The 13659-nt window shown below is 43.7% G+C and overlaps 2 protein-coding genes across 3 annotated transcripts in view; both read right to left on the bottom strand.

Moving 5' to 3' along the window:
• Positions 1-215: 215 nt before the first annotated feature.
• Positions 216-6422, bottom strand: lhfpl4b (LHFPL tetraspan subfamily member 4b). The gene is made up of 7 exons (XM_056386000.1): positions 5386-6422; positions 4512-4720; positions 4180-4384; positions 3754-3833; positions 2937-3084; positions 2816-2853; positions 216-2746 (listed from the first exon to the last, which is right to left on the bottom strand). The coding sequence occupies exons 2-6, from the start codon at positions 4716-4718 to the stop codon at positions 2825-2827; spliced, it is 669 nt and encodes a 222-aa protein (XP_056241975.1). The 5' UTR covers positions 4719-4720; positions 5386-6422; the 3' UTR covers positions 216-2746; positions 2816-2824.
• Positions 6423-6548: 126 nt separating this feature from the next.
• Positions 6549-13659, bottom strand: part of hdac6 (histone deacetylase 6) — a 14281-nt gene continuing 7170 nt past the window's right edge. The window contains exons 16-30 of one of the 2 annotated variants that reach the window (XM_056385997.1): positions 13530-13597; positions 12505-12652; positions 12307-12435; positions 11975-12143; positions 11675-11880; positions 11392-11584; positions 11131-11280; positions 9939-10116; positions 9635-9771; positions 9312-9536; positions 8990-9136; positions 8748-8894; positions 8390-8518; positions 7637-7728; positions 6549-7451 (exon numbers count right to left, since the gene is read on the bottom strand). In XM_056385997.1, the coding sequence (XP_056241972.1) occupies positions 7660-7728; positions 8390-8518; positions 8748-8894; positions 8990-9136; positions 9312-9536; positions 9635-9771; positions 9939-10116; positions 11131-11280; positions 11392-11584; positions 11675-11880; positions 11975-12143; positions 12307-12435; positions 12505-12652; positions 13530-13597 (2095 nt within the window). In that variant the 3' untranslated portion in view covers positions 6549-7451; positions 7637-7659. Of the gene's footprint in view, positions 7729-8389; positions 8519-8747; positions 8895-8989; positions 9137-9311; positions 9537-9634; positions 9772-9938; positions 10117-11130; positions 11281-11391; positions 11585-11674; positions 11881-11974; positions 12144-12306; positions 12436-12504; positions 12653-13529; positions 13598-13659 lie in introns of both variants that reach the window. The other variant, XM_056385996.1, reaches the window with a different exon arrangement.

Raw genomic sequence — 13659 nt, 5'->3', positions numbered from 1 at the left:
AAAAATACTCACGAACAAACAGTTTCTATGGCAACAGCGCTGAAGACCAGTAGCAGCAGAAGAAGCAGTCACTTGCTCTCCTACTACTGCTGGTATATACAATTACACACATAAACATTTCTTTACATTTGCTTATAGCTGCATTACAGTCTGTTATAAACCATTTATTAAATGTCTTTACACTGATTAGTAATGTTAAAAAATGGGACTAAATGTAAATTCTTAATGGTTTATTTAGCTAGAGAGGTAGCCATAAAAACACTTGAAAAACACAGATACATGATCACATTAAACAAATTCAAAAACATGTCGATCTCCAGATTTCAAAATGCTTTGATAAACTGTGGTTCTATACAGTTCTACATGCTCTATGAAAATAAAATCAGTTCAACTGAATCTAATAACAAGGCAACATTATCTATAAACAACAAACAAATGTTCAGCCTGGAAGTGTCAGTGCAGGGAAAACTGAACAATATGTTTAATTTATGTGCCTTAAAGGTCAAAAGTCATGCTGACATTTTAGATAAGTTATCCCGTACTCTGTCTACTCCAGAGTCACGTTTCAGGTCAATCTCATCTTGTTAGCTTAGTTTAGCACAAAGATTGGAAGCATGTTAGCAATCCAGTTCATCAGCAGTTCATTGTGTAGTCAGCTAGCCAGGAGCCAGAGGTTAACACTAAGAAGCTAGCTAGACCTGAAGCTAATGGTATGCTAACTGCACTCAGAGGTTAATGCGATGCAAACTAGACCCAGACACTAACTGGATCTTAAACTAATTCTAAGCTAGGAGGACCCAGAAGTTAAATGGATCTGAAGCTATATACGAACTAACTGGAGTGCATCCGCGTCTGGTGATAAAGCAAAAGATACCAATCAGTAAAGTTTGAGCTATAAATCTAGGTCACTGACAGCTAACACGACACAGCATGTAAATCGTACATGCTGCTAACTGTTTGAAACATTAGCTGTAACATTTTAATGTCGCTGGTGGTTGAAATTTTTTCTTGCTTCAAGTCTTTGTGCTAAGCCAGGCTAAACAGAGATCAAACTAATATCCATGTGAAAAAAAAGAATCAGAGGAATGTATTGAATCTGTTCTTTTAAGGTTCAGGCGTCAGCTGCAGCAGCTGTTAATAAATCCAAACTTAACCTCGTTCTAATGTCAGTGTTTGCTAACTGGAGTTTTATTTCTAAACTTGAACAGTTTCAACACAAACTAGATCTTACATAGAGATCAGTTTCTAAATATTTACAGCAGCTAACTGTCGTGTAGCTAACTGAACCAAAGCTAACGTTAGCTCGCTAATATCTGACCCGTTCACATGGAGAAAGATCAAACCTGAGTCTTGATGAAGTCAAGATTATGTCAGTCTTAAAGATCTTAAATTACATTTCACAAAATAGCACAGCACATGTCAAATTGTAAAATGTCATACCAGTAACATCTGACTGAGTACATAACATGTTATCTTAGTCTAGCCAGGTTTTCCCTCACATTATGAACTGTGTATAGTCACTGTGAAACACAGATTTCTCCACGTCTGCAGACAGAAAGAAAAACACCTGAACTGACTCATATCATTCAAGTCTTTACTGAAGTTTAGTTTTCATTTAGGAAATCATTAGTTTGAAACTAGTTAGTATTAGTACTAGTGAGATTATTAGTGAGGGAGACAGGGGATCTGGCTTATAAAGAGCTGCTGCAGCTCAGTCCCTCCATTTTGTTTGACACCATGAACTCTGTTAACGATAATAATGATTTTATAAAACACGTTGTGCTTCTGTTTAAGTGGCTTCACTACAGAGCCACCATGTTGAAGCTCTGCTCCTCCACCTCCACCTCCTCTTATCCCTCCTTTTCTGCATCACACCACCTCCTCTCTCTCTCCCCTCTCCCCTAGGAGGAACCCCCTACTGTCTGCAGGTCTTCACGTTCATCGCTTTACTGTGACAACACTGAAGCCGCGTTTCCACCACAGGAACTTTCCCCAGGAACCTTTGAGGAACTATGCGTGTTTCAACCGCAGGAACCAGGGTCTAAATTTAGTTCTGGGGTAATTGATCAACCCCCAAAAAAGTCCCTGGTCGGGGGGTAGTACTTCCCAAAGGTTCAGGAACTTTGGTGGCTGTGGTCTGCAGTGCTGAACATTTCTGACTGGTCGAGTACTTACTGCGTTTTAATTCACTCGCCATGTTTAAAAGCCCCGCAGTGAGCAAGTGAGCGAACACATTTTCAACACCGCGAAACAGGTCCGGCAGAAGGAAAAAAAACTGAAAAAGGACTTCAAAAAAATAAAGGACCACAACAACCGGAGTGGCTAGAGTTGCCACCCGTCATGTATAATACGGGATTGTCCCATATTTGAAAATAAAATGCTGTGTCCTGTATTGAATATATACGGGATGAATTTATCCTGTATTTTCATTCATGTTATGTCCTCAAAGTGCTATGAAGTCAAGTGCTTCCCAGGACTTTAGGCCGCAGTGGAAACACAGACAACAATGGGCCACAGCAACCTTTTAGTTCCTGAAGAAAAGTACCTGGAACTAAAAGTTCTAAAATTTTCAGGTACTTTTTGGTAGAAACGCGCCTTAAGGTGGATGTGGTCTCCAGGTAACCAGGGGATGAGGAGAGGAGGAGGAATGTTGCATTCTTCTTCTTCTGACTCATTTAGGTATTGACTGTATCCCCTCTGGTGATGATGATGACGGATGAAGAGGAGAAGTGAAGACCAAACAGCTCTAAAGAAGAAGAAGAGAGTTAAATGTGTGAAGAGTGACAGAGACAGAGAGACAGTAGAGGAGACTCACCTGGTGACCTCACGCTGACATCAACAGACCTGTGGTCACTGTAACAAACACAGAATCATTACTAACCTGTAGTTAAAGCTCTGTCAGTGTAGTTCACATTAATGCCCCTCCCCTCCCTTACCGTCCTTGGTGTCTGGTGGCAGCAGAGCATCCTGCCTGTTGGCGAGGACGAATGCTAACGTGGCCAAGATAGCGGCGTCCAGGACACCCAGGATGGCCAGGATGTATGCCCAGTGGACCGAACAGTTACCTGGAGAGAAGCTGCCCACCTAGTGACAAACACAGGGTCAGAGCCAGCAATACTGGACCAATACCCTTAATACAGGATCAGAGTCATCAGTACTGGACCAACACCATTAAAACAGGATCAGAGTCATCAATACCTGTACATACAGAACTACAGAGGACATGGACACAGCCTGGCCAAAAAGACAGGCCGATACAAAAAGTCATGGAGGAGGACAAAGAGGAGCGCTGCTGCCAGCTGTGTCATGGAGACAGAGTGGCGACAGAGTTGCACTTTCTAACAAACCAAACACACCATATTCCAGCCAATCAGAACAAAATACTTCCCAAAATTCAAACAAAAACATCCTCAAATCGACCACATGACCAACATTTACAAACTGCCAATATTGCTTGGAGAGCACAGAGAGAGCTGCAGCCTCGCAGCAGAGTGTGTCTTTACTTGCCATATTACACACACACACACACACACACACACACACACACACACACAAACACATACATATACACACACACGTGTTTGACCTCCTCCCTTTTGCAGAGTATTGTTGATGCTGTTGTATCAATGTGTTTGTACTTTTTCACTGTGATGCAGTCTTGTAACAGTCTGCTTTGACAATGCTGTATCTGACTACGGTCATGTCAATAAAGCTTCCTTGAATTTGTATTTGACATGACTGTTCATGACTCACCGAGTCGCCACACAGAGCTCTCATCTCTGGACTCTCCCACGAGTCTGGAAACAGAAGACAGGCCAACGCCATACAGAAACCTGGGGGAGAGAGAGAGAGAGAGAGAGAGAGAGAGAGAGTTGCTGTATTAAATACTGAAGCTCCACCCCTTTGTGTGTCCATCAGTCGTTGTCTTTTCTGTCCACACTGAGACAAACAAGGTTCTACTATTAAACTGAACAGAACCACCTCGACTTTTCAACCAGGAATAATTATTATGATGTTAGCTAAAATTTAACTACAGCTCCCATGAGTCTTTGCCACTGACACACAAAAACTTCTTGCCAACAAATTCACATTTTACTGTCCAGTACAACAGAACCCACAGCACCAACAGCACCAGAGGTACCAGCAGTACCAGTCGAACCACCAACTAGGATCTCTGACCTGCAGTGAGCTGCAGCCAGGCGCAGATCTTGTAGACAGTTGCGGCGCTGCAGAACCGGAAGAGGCAGAGACAGAGGACGCTGGTCCACACCGCCCACAGGGACACGCCCACCAACACCGCCACGGACTGGAAGGACGGAAGAGGAGACAGACTGGACAGACCACCACGACAGTCCGGGACAGGCCAGTCTGACTCCACACACACCTGACATACAGACAGACAGGTTAAGGTTACAGGTGATAAAATGTGACCACAGAGAATATTTTAATTTTCCTGAGACCATGAGAAGGTCCAGAGGAAACAGTTTGTCTCTCCGTGTGTATGCTCTCACCTCAAAAAGTCCCAGGGTGCCACTGGGCGCCCCCGGGTGCCGGGTGTCTGTGGTGCCAATCCAGGACGGCTGCACCAGGACGACCACCTGGATGATGGCGAAACAGAGCGTACAGATGGCCCAGAGGACGCCGACCGCCCGGGCGCTGCGAACAAACTCCGTCTGATAGAGACGAGAGAGGTCGGTGAGGGCGGGCGACACCGACATGACTGAGAGAGAGAAAAAGAGAGAGAGAGGATTACAGACATTATTGGACTATTTTAATACATCTGCTCTATGATGAGTATACACAGGGTTTCTGCAGGTTTACTCACACCAGACCAGTACGATGGAAAACCAGTAGGAAACATCTCAACTGGGATGTCTTCAGTGTTCATATTTATGTTAAAATAGGTTAGATATTTGCATATATGTATACATTTGTGTACATATCTATGTAATATTAATCATTATGGGGGGGGGGTTGTTGGTGTTTTTATTAATTAGTTGAGTGTAAAATTTTCTTTTTTCACACATTGTAAGTTCAAAATTGACCTTAACATGAAAAGAGTTGAAAAAAGAAAAAAAAAGTGTCTCTCCCTCTCTGAAGTGAAGCGTCCGGATGAGCTGCAGTGAGCGCGTGGCAGCCAATCAGCGTCCGATAACAAACAGAAATCAAAACATAAACACGGTACCGACGGTTACGTCATCACACACATACACACACACACACACACACACACCACACACACACACACACACACACACACACACACACACACACACACACACACACACACACACACAGTTAGATAAACACTATCTATCAGGACGCGCCCGCTGTATCCGGTAAAAAAAAAACATCATCTGTGATAAGAGAGAAGAAGAGACAAACCTGAAGCTGGAGGAGGTCCTCCTGTCTGTCGGTCTGCAGGATGGGAGGATGCAGGCGGAGGAGAGGATGGAGAGGAGGAGGAGGAGGGAAGGTCTGCAGCCCCGGATGTGGATACTAAAACCGCCTCGAATTTCCTCGCGGGCGTTTAGAGGACAAACATTCAGCTCTGACTCGCGCGCTTCATCAGCTCCGTTTCATTTCCAATAAAATATGTTGTGACGTTTCAGATGACGCAGCTCCGTCACTGTGCCACCTGCAGACGGAGCCGGGAACTACAGTAGAGTCTAGTTGTTAAAGGGCCACTCCGCTGATTTTCCTTATTCTGAGGTCTGGTGACGTCACAGTGATTTCATACCATCCGGACTGTGCTACGATCTGCAGGTGTGGCGTTTAAAGACGACTGTTCATCATTGGAAATGTAGGATCCGGGCAGATTTTTCCTTCTCTGCTGCTCAGACTGTCAAAGGACTCTGATGTCAAAGCCACATCTGAAACCTTCACAGGATTATTTTGGCTTTTTATATTTTAGATATTTTGACTTGAATGATCAAATTTTATTGTGAAGCTCTTTGCAACTTTGTTTTGAAGCTCTGGATATTTACTCAAATACTGAAGTACCACATTGCCTGCTGACATCACTTACCTACATCTTGTACTTTTTACCGCAGATTAATCTGAGCTCCAGTTACTGGTTTCCTCTGAAATTCCATTGTCCTGATATAATAAACTTTAAAACAATAATATAATAGTTAACATTTAACAGAGCAGACATTTAAATATAAATCATCAGTTTAAATTACAGCAGTAAAACGCTAATTACACATTAAATCATCAGTGACTCAATTATTAAATATATGAGTACAACTCTTGCTTTCACCCACGTCTATTTGTCTTCATCAACAGATGATGAAGATCTGGTTTCAACAATCTCTAAATCTGTTGCAGTTCTAGCCACAGACACTTAAGTTTCCATGGACATCAGTAACAAACATTTATAGATGTTTTTAATAATCATCTATGAGAGAACTGTGGTGTTTGAATATTGAGGTTTCGTAATCGATAAAGTTGTTTTCCTGATAAAACAGGGAGATGAATTTAAGATTCATTAGCTGCTGCTGAGATTGAACATCAAGGACCGGAAGAACACAAGGCAGGAAACAACAGTCCGTACAAACAGGTTTAATCATAATAAAACAGAAAAAAGAACAGAGTATTGCACAGCACAGACAACATCTAATCACCAACACTGTCTGACACAGTCAAATCAAATGCACCTCAAACACAGAAACTGCTTTTATCCTGATTCACTGCAGAAATCTTCAGACTCATGTGGAGAAATCAAATAAACCTTAATTGAGGAAACATTTTAAATCTGCTTTTGTTAAAAACATCTGAATTAAAACAGATTGTTAATATGTGAACATCATCACATCAACATCCTGCAGCATCAACTCTGATGTTTTGACTAAATATCTGAACCAATCAGAAGCTTCTGAATTCAACTTTCAAAGTCAAAGACGATTGAGCAGGTGATGTGAACGTTACTATGAGATAACCTGTCTGTGTGTATGTGTGTGTGTGTGTGTGTGTGTGTGTGTGTGTGTGTGGAGACTTGTTTCCTCTGTGTTGACTGTTGTTGTAATGGAGGTGCATATGTTTTCAGGCCTCAGTCATCTTATCTTATTTATTATTTATTTATTTAGACTTTGATGTGATTAATTTTTTTAATGTTGTGATCAGTTAAAGGTACATTACAAATATTTACAACAGACAGAAATAAATGATCAAAAGAGATGAAAACAGATTTCTGTTCTTTTGTTTTGTTTCTCTTAATGTGCCGCTGCTTGTTGGGCGTGGCCTCGGTCACATCATCACCAGTCTGACCTTAAACTGATGTCCTCCCGAGAAAAACTCAATATTCAACGTGTCGCTGATGTCCAATAAATTTTCAACATAAAACGTCCGGAGTCTGCTGGTGCTTGGTCACATTTTCAGGGAATTGAACCAACAACCTGCCGCTGATGATGACGATGACGACAACGAAGATGATTAAGACCAACACCGATCTGCAGTTAAAAATATAAAAACATCTTCTGCTTTTGCATGAGTTTGTTTTTTGGCAGTTGTGAGACACCGTAGAGAGATTCAACTACGTTTTCCACAAAGCACCACTTCTGCTGGTTTCCATGGCGACTGTCCAATCACATGCTGCTGAAGGAAGAGAGATTGAAAAAGAGAGAAAAACAAATACCGGCATCTGTCTCATCCTCCTCTTTAGCTCCATGGAGGGATCTCCTCTCCGAACTTGGCACAGTGAGCAGCGTTTTTAGCCTCAAACAGAATCTGAACAGAGAAAAGATGAAATCACATGTTTAGTCTCAGGGGCCATCAGCCGCTTGTCTGTAGTGACGTCATCAGTCAAACACAGGAGGGTAGAGCAGCTTCATATTGACTGATGCCTCCGTCACTTCAATGTCACAGCAGGTGAAGGTGAAGCTGTGTATTCACTGACTCTCAGACCTTCAGTCTCTCCATGTGTTAATGGATCAAACATCTGTCCTCCCTCCTCCTCCTCACACAGTCTGTGTCAGTAAACTGTCTGGTTCTGGTTCTGGTCTGTGTCCTCTGTCTTCGTCATCACACAAACCTTGTCTCATTAAAGAATCAGTTGATCTGATCCCTGATCAGTTCATCTGAATGATCAGTGAGAGTCAGAGCCTCCATTTTTGTGGAGCGTAGTTGTTAGCTCGCTGCTACTCTGTCACTGTGCTAACTAAACTGATGTAGGTCAGAACAGAGCTTCAGGTGCATCACTAGCTCCTCCTGGACTGTAGGAGGACTGACCCTGATCCACATGTAGACCGAAAACAAGATTCATGATCTGACCAACAGAGACACAGAGATGTGACTGAGGCCGGATCTGATCTGATCTGATACCAGACGCTTGAAGTGTCAATGGGAACTCACTGCGTCTCTCACACAACATGCACAGAGTGGCTCTTACCTGGTTGTGTACGTAGGCCTCACACAGGTAACACCACACAGAGAGATCAGAGAAGCTCAGAACCATCGGGTGTTCAGACACAGCACCGTGAGTCACCATGTGTTCATTAACATAACGACCACAGAACACCTGCACGCGCACACGCACAAACACGCACACACGCACACGCACACACACACACACACACACACAAAGAAAGAGTGAGAAAATCAGCTGTAGCAGTGAAAAATGACCTGATACTGGATCACAGTGGGAAACTGGCACAGGAGCCTCGGACCTACAGAGGCTGAAAGAGTCCAGAGTGGTGTTTAATTTGATTAATTACAACTGTATGTGATGAACAGGTAAGTCAGGTGACCTGGTAGCAAGTGAGACAGATCCAGTTCTCAGCATCGGATCCACAGTCCTGACACGGCAGGTGGACGTCTATACTCGAGGGGGGGAGGGGCTTAACGGCATCCAGGTGAGGACACCAGGACAGAGGGTCGACCACATACAGAGTAGACTGAAGACAGAGACAGAGGTGAGACAGAGACAGGTGAGAAATTCAGACTCATCTGCTCAGAATCAAAGAACCAATCATATGATGTATTTCCTGACTCCGTCTGTCTGTCCTCCACACAGCAGCTCCACATTCGTCTCAGGCCTCGACCAACCACACGCTCCCTCTGCCTCACCCTCCATCCCCGCTCCACCAGCAGCCTCGTCACCAATAGCAGCCAACTCTGACGCTGCCATGGCAACAGTCTGCGAACAGAGATAAACCAATAAGTCATCAGATAATTTATAAAACAGTTACAGTAACCTAGGGGTACCTGTACCCCTAGGTTCAGAAAACACCTGTAACCATGGAAACTAAGGTGGTGACAGCTGTGATAAGAAGATAAATAAAACACCAGAATGAAAATGGGAATTAACTCACCTGAGTCTGAGATGGTGTGCTGTCTGCTGATTGGCTCTTCTCAGGTGTGGCTGCATTAGACTCCGCCTTCACTTCACCTTCACAGGTAACCTTCTCTGGGCTCAGGCGTACCTTCGGCCTGGCCCCGCCCACTGGAGTGGATGTAGCAGGAGTGTGATTGGCTGAGGTCTGACTGATGTCCAAACTGGCCAGTCCCTCAGCGAGTTGGTCAAGATTGCGCTCTATCTGATTGGACGAAAACATCAGATAGACACACAGTCATATGATCTGATTTCATCATGTTGACTTTATTCTCTGACATCTGACCTTTCATGGAGTATTACCGTGGTGTCGCCTGGTCCTGTGGGGGGCAGTGGAGGTTTGTCTGAGGTTCTCTGCTCTGACTTCCTGCCTTTTCCTTTAGAACTACGTTTCCCACGATGCTTCGGGGATGGCAAGGAAGCCCGAACAGACTCTGTGACTAAAAGACGAGTTAAGTTTTTAATAAAATAAAAATAGGAGCCAATGGAGTACTATATAATTAAATAAAACACATTAAAAAAACAAACAAACTACATTAAAATAAAAAAATTAAAATAGAAATTAAAAATAGAATAAGATTAAAAAAAAAAGAAATCCTGTCCTTACTGTGTATCCTCAGGGACCTCCAGTAGGGGGCGTGGTGTCGGATAACCTCATTGATCGACGCCACAGCACTGTGATGGGGAGGGGGGAAGGGCGTCACCAGGGATGGAGGAGGGTCTCCTAGCAACACGCTGGTGCACATTGCCATGGAGTCAGAGATGGATGACAAGTTGTAGCCTCCCTGAAGAGAGACAGACAGGTCAGCCCACAAGGAGGCAGGGTCTCACTAACCTCACCGGCTTACATGTGAGTGGTGCTCTGCATGTCAAAGACAGTTCTACAGCACAGTTGAATGTAGTTCAGTTTTTATGTCCACAGGTTTGAACACAGGTCAAATCTGTGTGTGTGACTCATAAGAGAGAGTCAGTGTCAGTCATCTCTTTTACAGCAACAAAGAGTTTATATCAACAGATGTTGTTCACCTTTTATTGCTCTTTGTCTTAGTTTTGAAAACTATGGTGCCCCTTGTGCTTTGAGGGATGTAAACAGGAAATATAACGTTGCAGACTCAGTGAGTTAGAGTCCTGTGTATTTTTAACTTATATCTGTTTGCACGTCGTCAAACTGTCTCCTAAACAGGAGCTGTGATCAGCTCATGATACTCAGACAACTGTCAATGTTAGTGTTGTCCATGAGCGGAGTTCATTGAACACGTTCATATTTTTTGTGAACACCGAACTGAACGAATCAGTTTACAAATGATGAACGTGAACGGCAGCTCACGTTTTACGGCACGCCGCATGACGCCTCCATAGACACGGCCAAGCATGGCTAGTGCTAGCGGCATAGACGGTACAGTACAGACGCATCTTCTACTGCTGAAGCCAGTTTGTTTGAGCATTTGAAGAAGTTTTATGAACAGACAAGTGAAGACTCAGAGGGATTATATTTATATACGGATTTTAAATGTAACTCATGTCTGTGATTTTTCAGTGTATACAATAATTCATTTAGTTTGGGAGTTGCAATGATTTGGGGCTTGTGATGGATGGGTAGAAGGAGGTTCTATTGAAAGAGAATAGCGGCCTATTTATTTAAAAAAAATGGAACAAATGAACGTGAACTAGTTCATTTTCATCGTTATGAACCGAACTTTAAACTAGCTCTTTTTAAACAGCTGTTGACTTCACTACACCACAGTTTGTTTTACATGAATTCTCTTCACTTTGTAAAATCACAGAACATCACAACTCACCTCCAGGATGAGTAGGACCCTCCCCCCAGCCAGTGACATCAGCAGGTGTGTAAGGTGGGCATATCCCTCCGGGGTCACATTATATCCACCCAGCGGATCCCCCCGAGCTGCATCGAACCCAGCCGACACCAGAACCAGACCAGGGTTAAACTGCAGAGAGAGGCCAGACCAATCACAGGACATGTCACTTCTAATCACTGTCTGTGTGTGTGTGTGTGTGTGTGTGTGTGTGTGTGTGTGTGTGTGTGTGTGTGTTGTTACCTCAGTAGCAATTGGCATGACAACGTGGTGAAAAGCAGCAAGGTAGTCAGAGTCACCCATTCTTCCTCCACTCCATGCCACATTGACGTTAAACCCCGCCCCTCTGGCCACGCCCACCCGGTCGGGGGCAGCATCCTCTGAAGACGGGAAGAATGTCCCATTGTCATAGCGATGGAGGGAGATGTACAGAACGCTGGAGACAGCAAGAGAGTCCATCACCACTTCACATCAGTGTAAATGAATTCACTTCACATCACATACTCTTCCTTCTCCTCCTCCTCACCTGTCGTCATCCTCGAACATGTGCTGTGTCCCGTTGCCATGGTGAACATCCCAGTCTAGGATGAGGACTCTCAACGGTGCATGATGGGAGATTTTCTGGGCATGGCGAGCGGCGAGTGCAGCGGTGTTGAAGAAGCAGAAACCACAAGGAGAGTCTCTCTCTGCATGATGACCAGGAGGCCGGACGATGGCCACGCCATTACTCACCTATAGAGAAGACAACTGTCAGGTCACCTGAACACTAAACTCAGGATATCAGGGACTGGTTTACAGCTGTTTAGACCATCAGGGTCTAGTTTACCTGTCCTCTCAGGATCCTCTCCACAGCACTGAAGCAGCTCCCAGCAGACAGCTGAGCAGACTTGAAGCTCTGGTTGTTGATGTAGATTGAGTTGAACTCTTCGCTTAGTTTGTGCAGATCTCTGGGCTTCATCACTGCTGTGGCTCTCATCTGCTCAATGTGCTGCACACTGAACACACACACACACACACACACACACACACACACACACACACACACACACACACACACACACACACACACACACACACACACACACACACACAGGTAAACTGACTGTGGATCAGGAACAGGTAAACTGACAGTGGATCAGTGTGTTAAAGTGAATGTACCTGTGACACATGGTCAGCTCCTCCTCTGTTGCTAAGCGAGCTGGTATCCGTTGGCAACGATCGACCAATCCCAGCTGCTGATGTCTGGAGAAGATCTTGGAGATCCTCTGTGGCTGTTCAGGATGATGCCTGTTTGATATCATTAATGTTAATGACATCATCACTTCCTCCATGACATCACAGCAGCAGATGACTCACCTGTCCCACATGTTCAGGTGCTCCATCATCCTCTCATCATAAACCAGACCTGTTGTTGTGGCAACAGAGGGGGCAGGGCTGTTCTGCTTTGTGCTCTCCTCATTGGTTGTTGCTCTGATGACTCTGCCTTCAGCCAATGAGCTGCCTTCTGCACAAGAAACAGGAAGAGAGAAATTCTTTTTTTTTTTTTTTAATTGAAGTAGAAAATGTACAACAATATATGGCAAGTGATATATAAGTGGCAAGCGCTTCAGAAAACAGAGCCCCATGTAAAGTGAAACAGAAAATAAATAACATATTTAAGGTGATTCTTCTAATAATTGAAAGATATCCACTATGTTCAGTAGTTTTTGCTGCTTTGCTGTTTTCTGTTCCACATAATTCAGTGATTTGCAGAATAGAGCTCATTCTTTCATAAAAACTACCAATAAAGGTTGTCTTAATACATTTACATTTATGGATAAGTTCCATAAATTCCTAAAATAAATAAGGTATTTAAAGTTATAATGTGTAAATTTCCACATTAAAATGTCTAAAAACAACTTGACCTATGTTCTGTATGTTGTTGAGTTGTGTTCTTACATTATACCAAATGTTTCCATCAATTCTCAAACCAGCGAAATCTGTGATTTTAATCATGGTAACAGTATGTGTCATCGGCCACCTATCAATGACATCATATCCTCATTTGTCAGTGATGTGGTTGCCTGCCAGAAGCTCAAAATTGAAGCCACATACACTTTTTACACCTCGGTGGTTTTCAACTATATATTTTAACCAGATGAAGGATTTTAGTCATCAGGCGTCTGGATCTGAAGTTATCAGAGAAAAAAGCTGAGTAAATGTTAGACAGCTCAGCTCCCAGCCCTTCTAAAGAGGCCAAATCTGCATTTGCAGATGGAAACATCATGTGGTGTGAAACTGTGCTAATAGTTTCCAATATGACAGTAATTCACAAACTAAACAGACTTGAAAACCGCGTGTGTGTGTGTGTGTGCGCGCGTGTGTGTGTGTGCGTGTCTCACCCAGTACTTGTAGAGAGGCCCAGTGTGGATACAGAGCAGTGACTGTCTGGGAGATGGACTGCAGAGCACTGAGAGAGACAGGTAGTTAGGACATGCTCAGTAGGAAGGGATTCACCTGTACGTTGCTGCA

Source organism: Seriola aureovittata, chromosome 9, assembly GCF_021018895.1.
Source record: "Seriola aureovittata isolate HTS-2021-v1 ecotype China chromosome 9, ASM2101889v1, whole genome shotgun sequence".
NCBI classification, from domain to species: Eukaryota; Metazoa; Chordata; class Actinopteri; order Carangiformes; family Carangidae; genus Seriola; species Seriola aureovittata.
The sequence above is the reverse complement of the archived record's forward strand: the minus strand, read 5'-3'. Positions and strand labels throughout refer to the sequence as shown.

Excerpts from the sequence above, each read along its gene's own strand:
- lhfpl4b (XM_056386000.1), bottom strand. The coding sequence starts at position 4,718 with ATGTCGGTGTCGCCCGCCCTCACCGACCTCTCTCGTCTCTATCAGACG. Across the intron at positions 4,385-4,511 it reads GCACCCTGGGACTTTTTGAG|GTGTGTGTGGAGTCAGACTG; the intron begins GTGAGAGCATAC and ends TCTGTATGTCAG. Across the intron at positions 3,085-3,753 it reads GAGCTCTGTGTGGCGACTCG|GTGGGCAGCTTCTCTCCAGG; the intron begins GTGAGTCATGAA and ends GTTTGTCACTAG.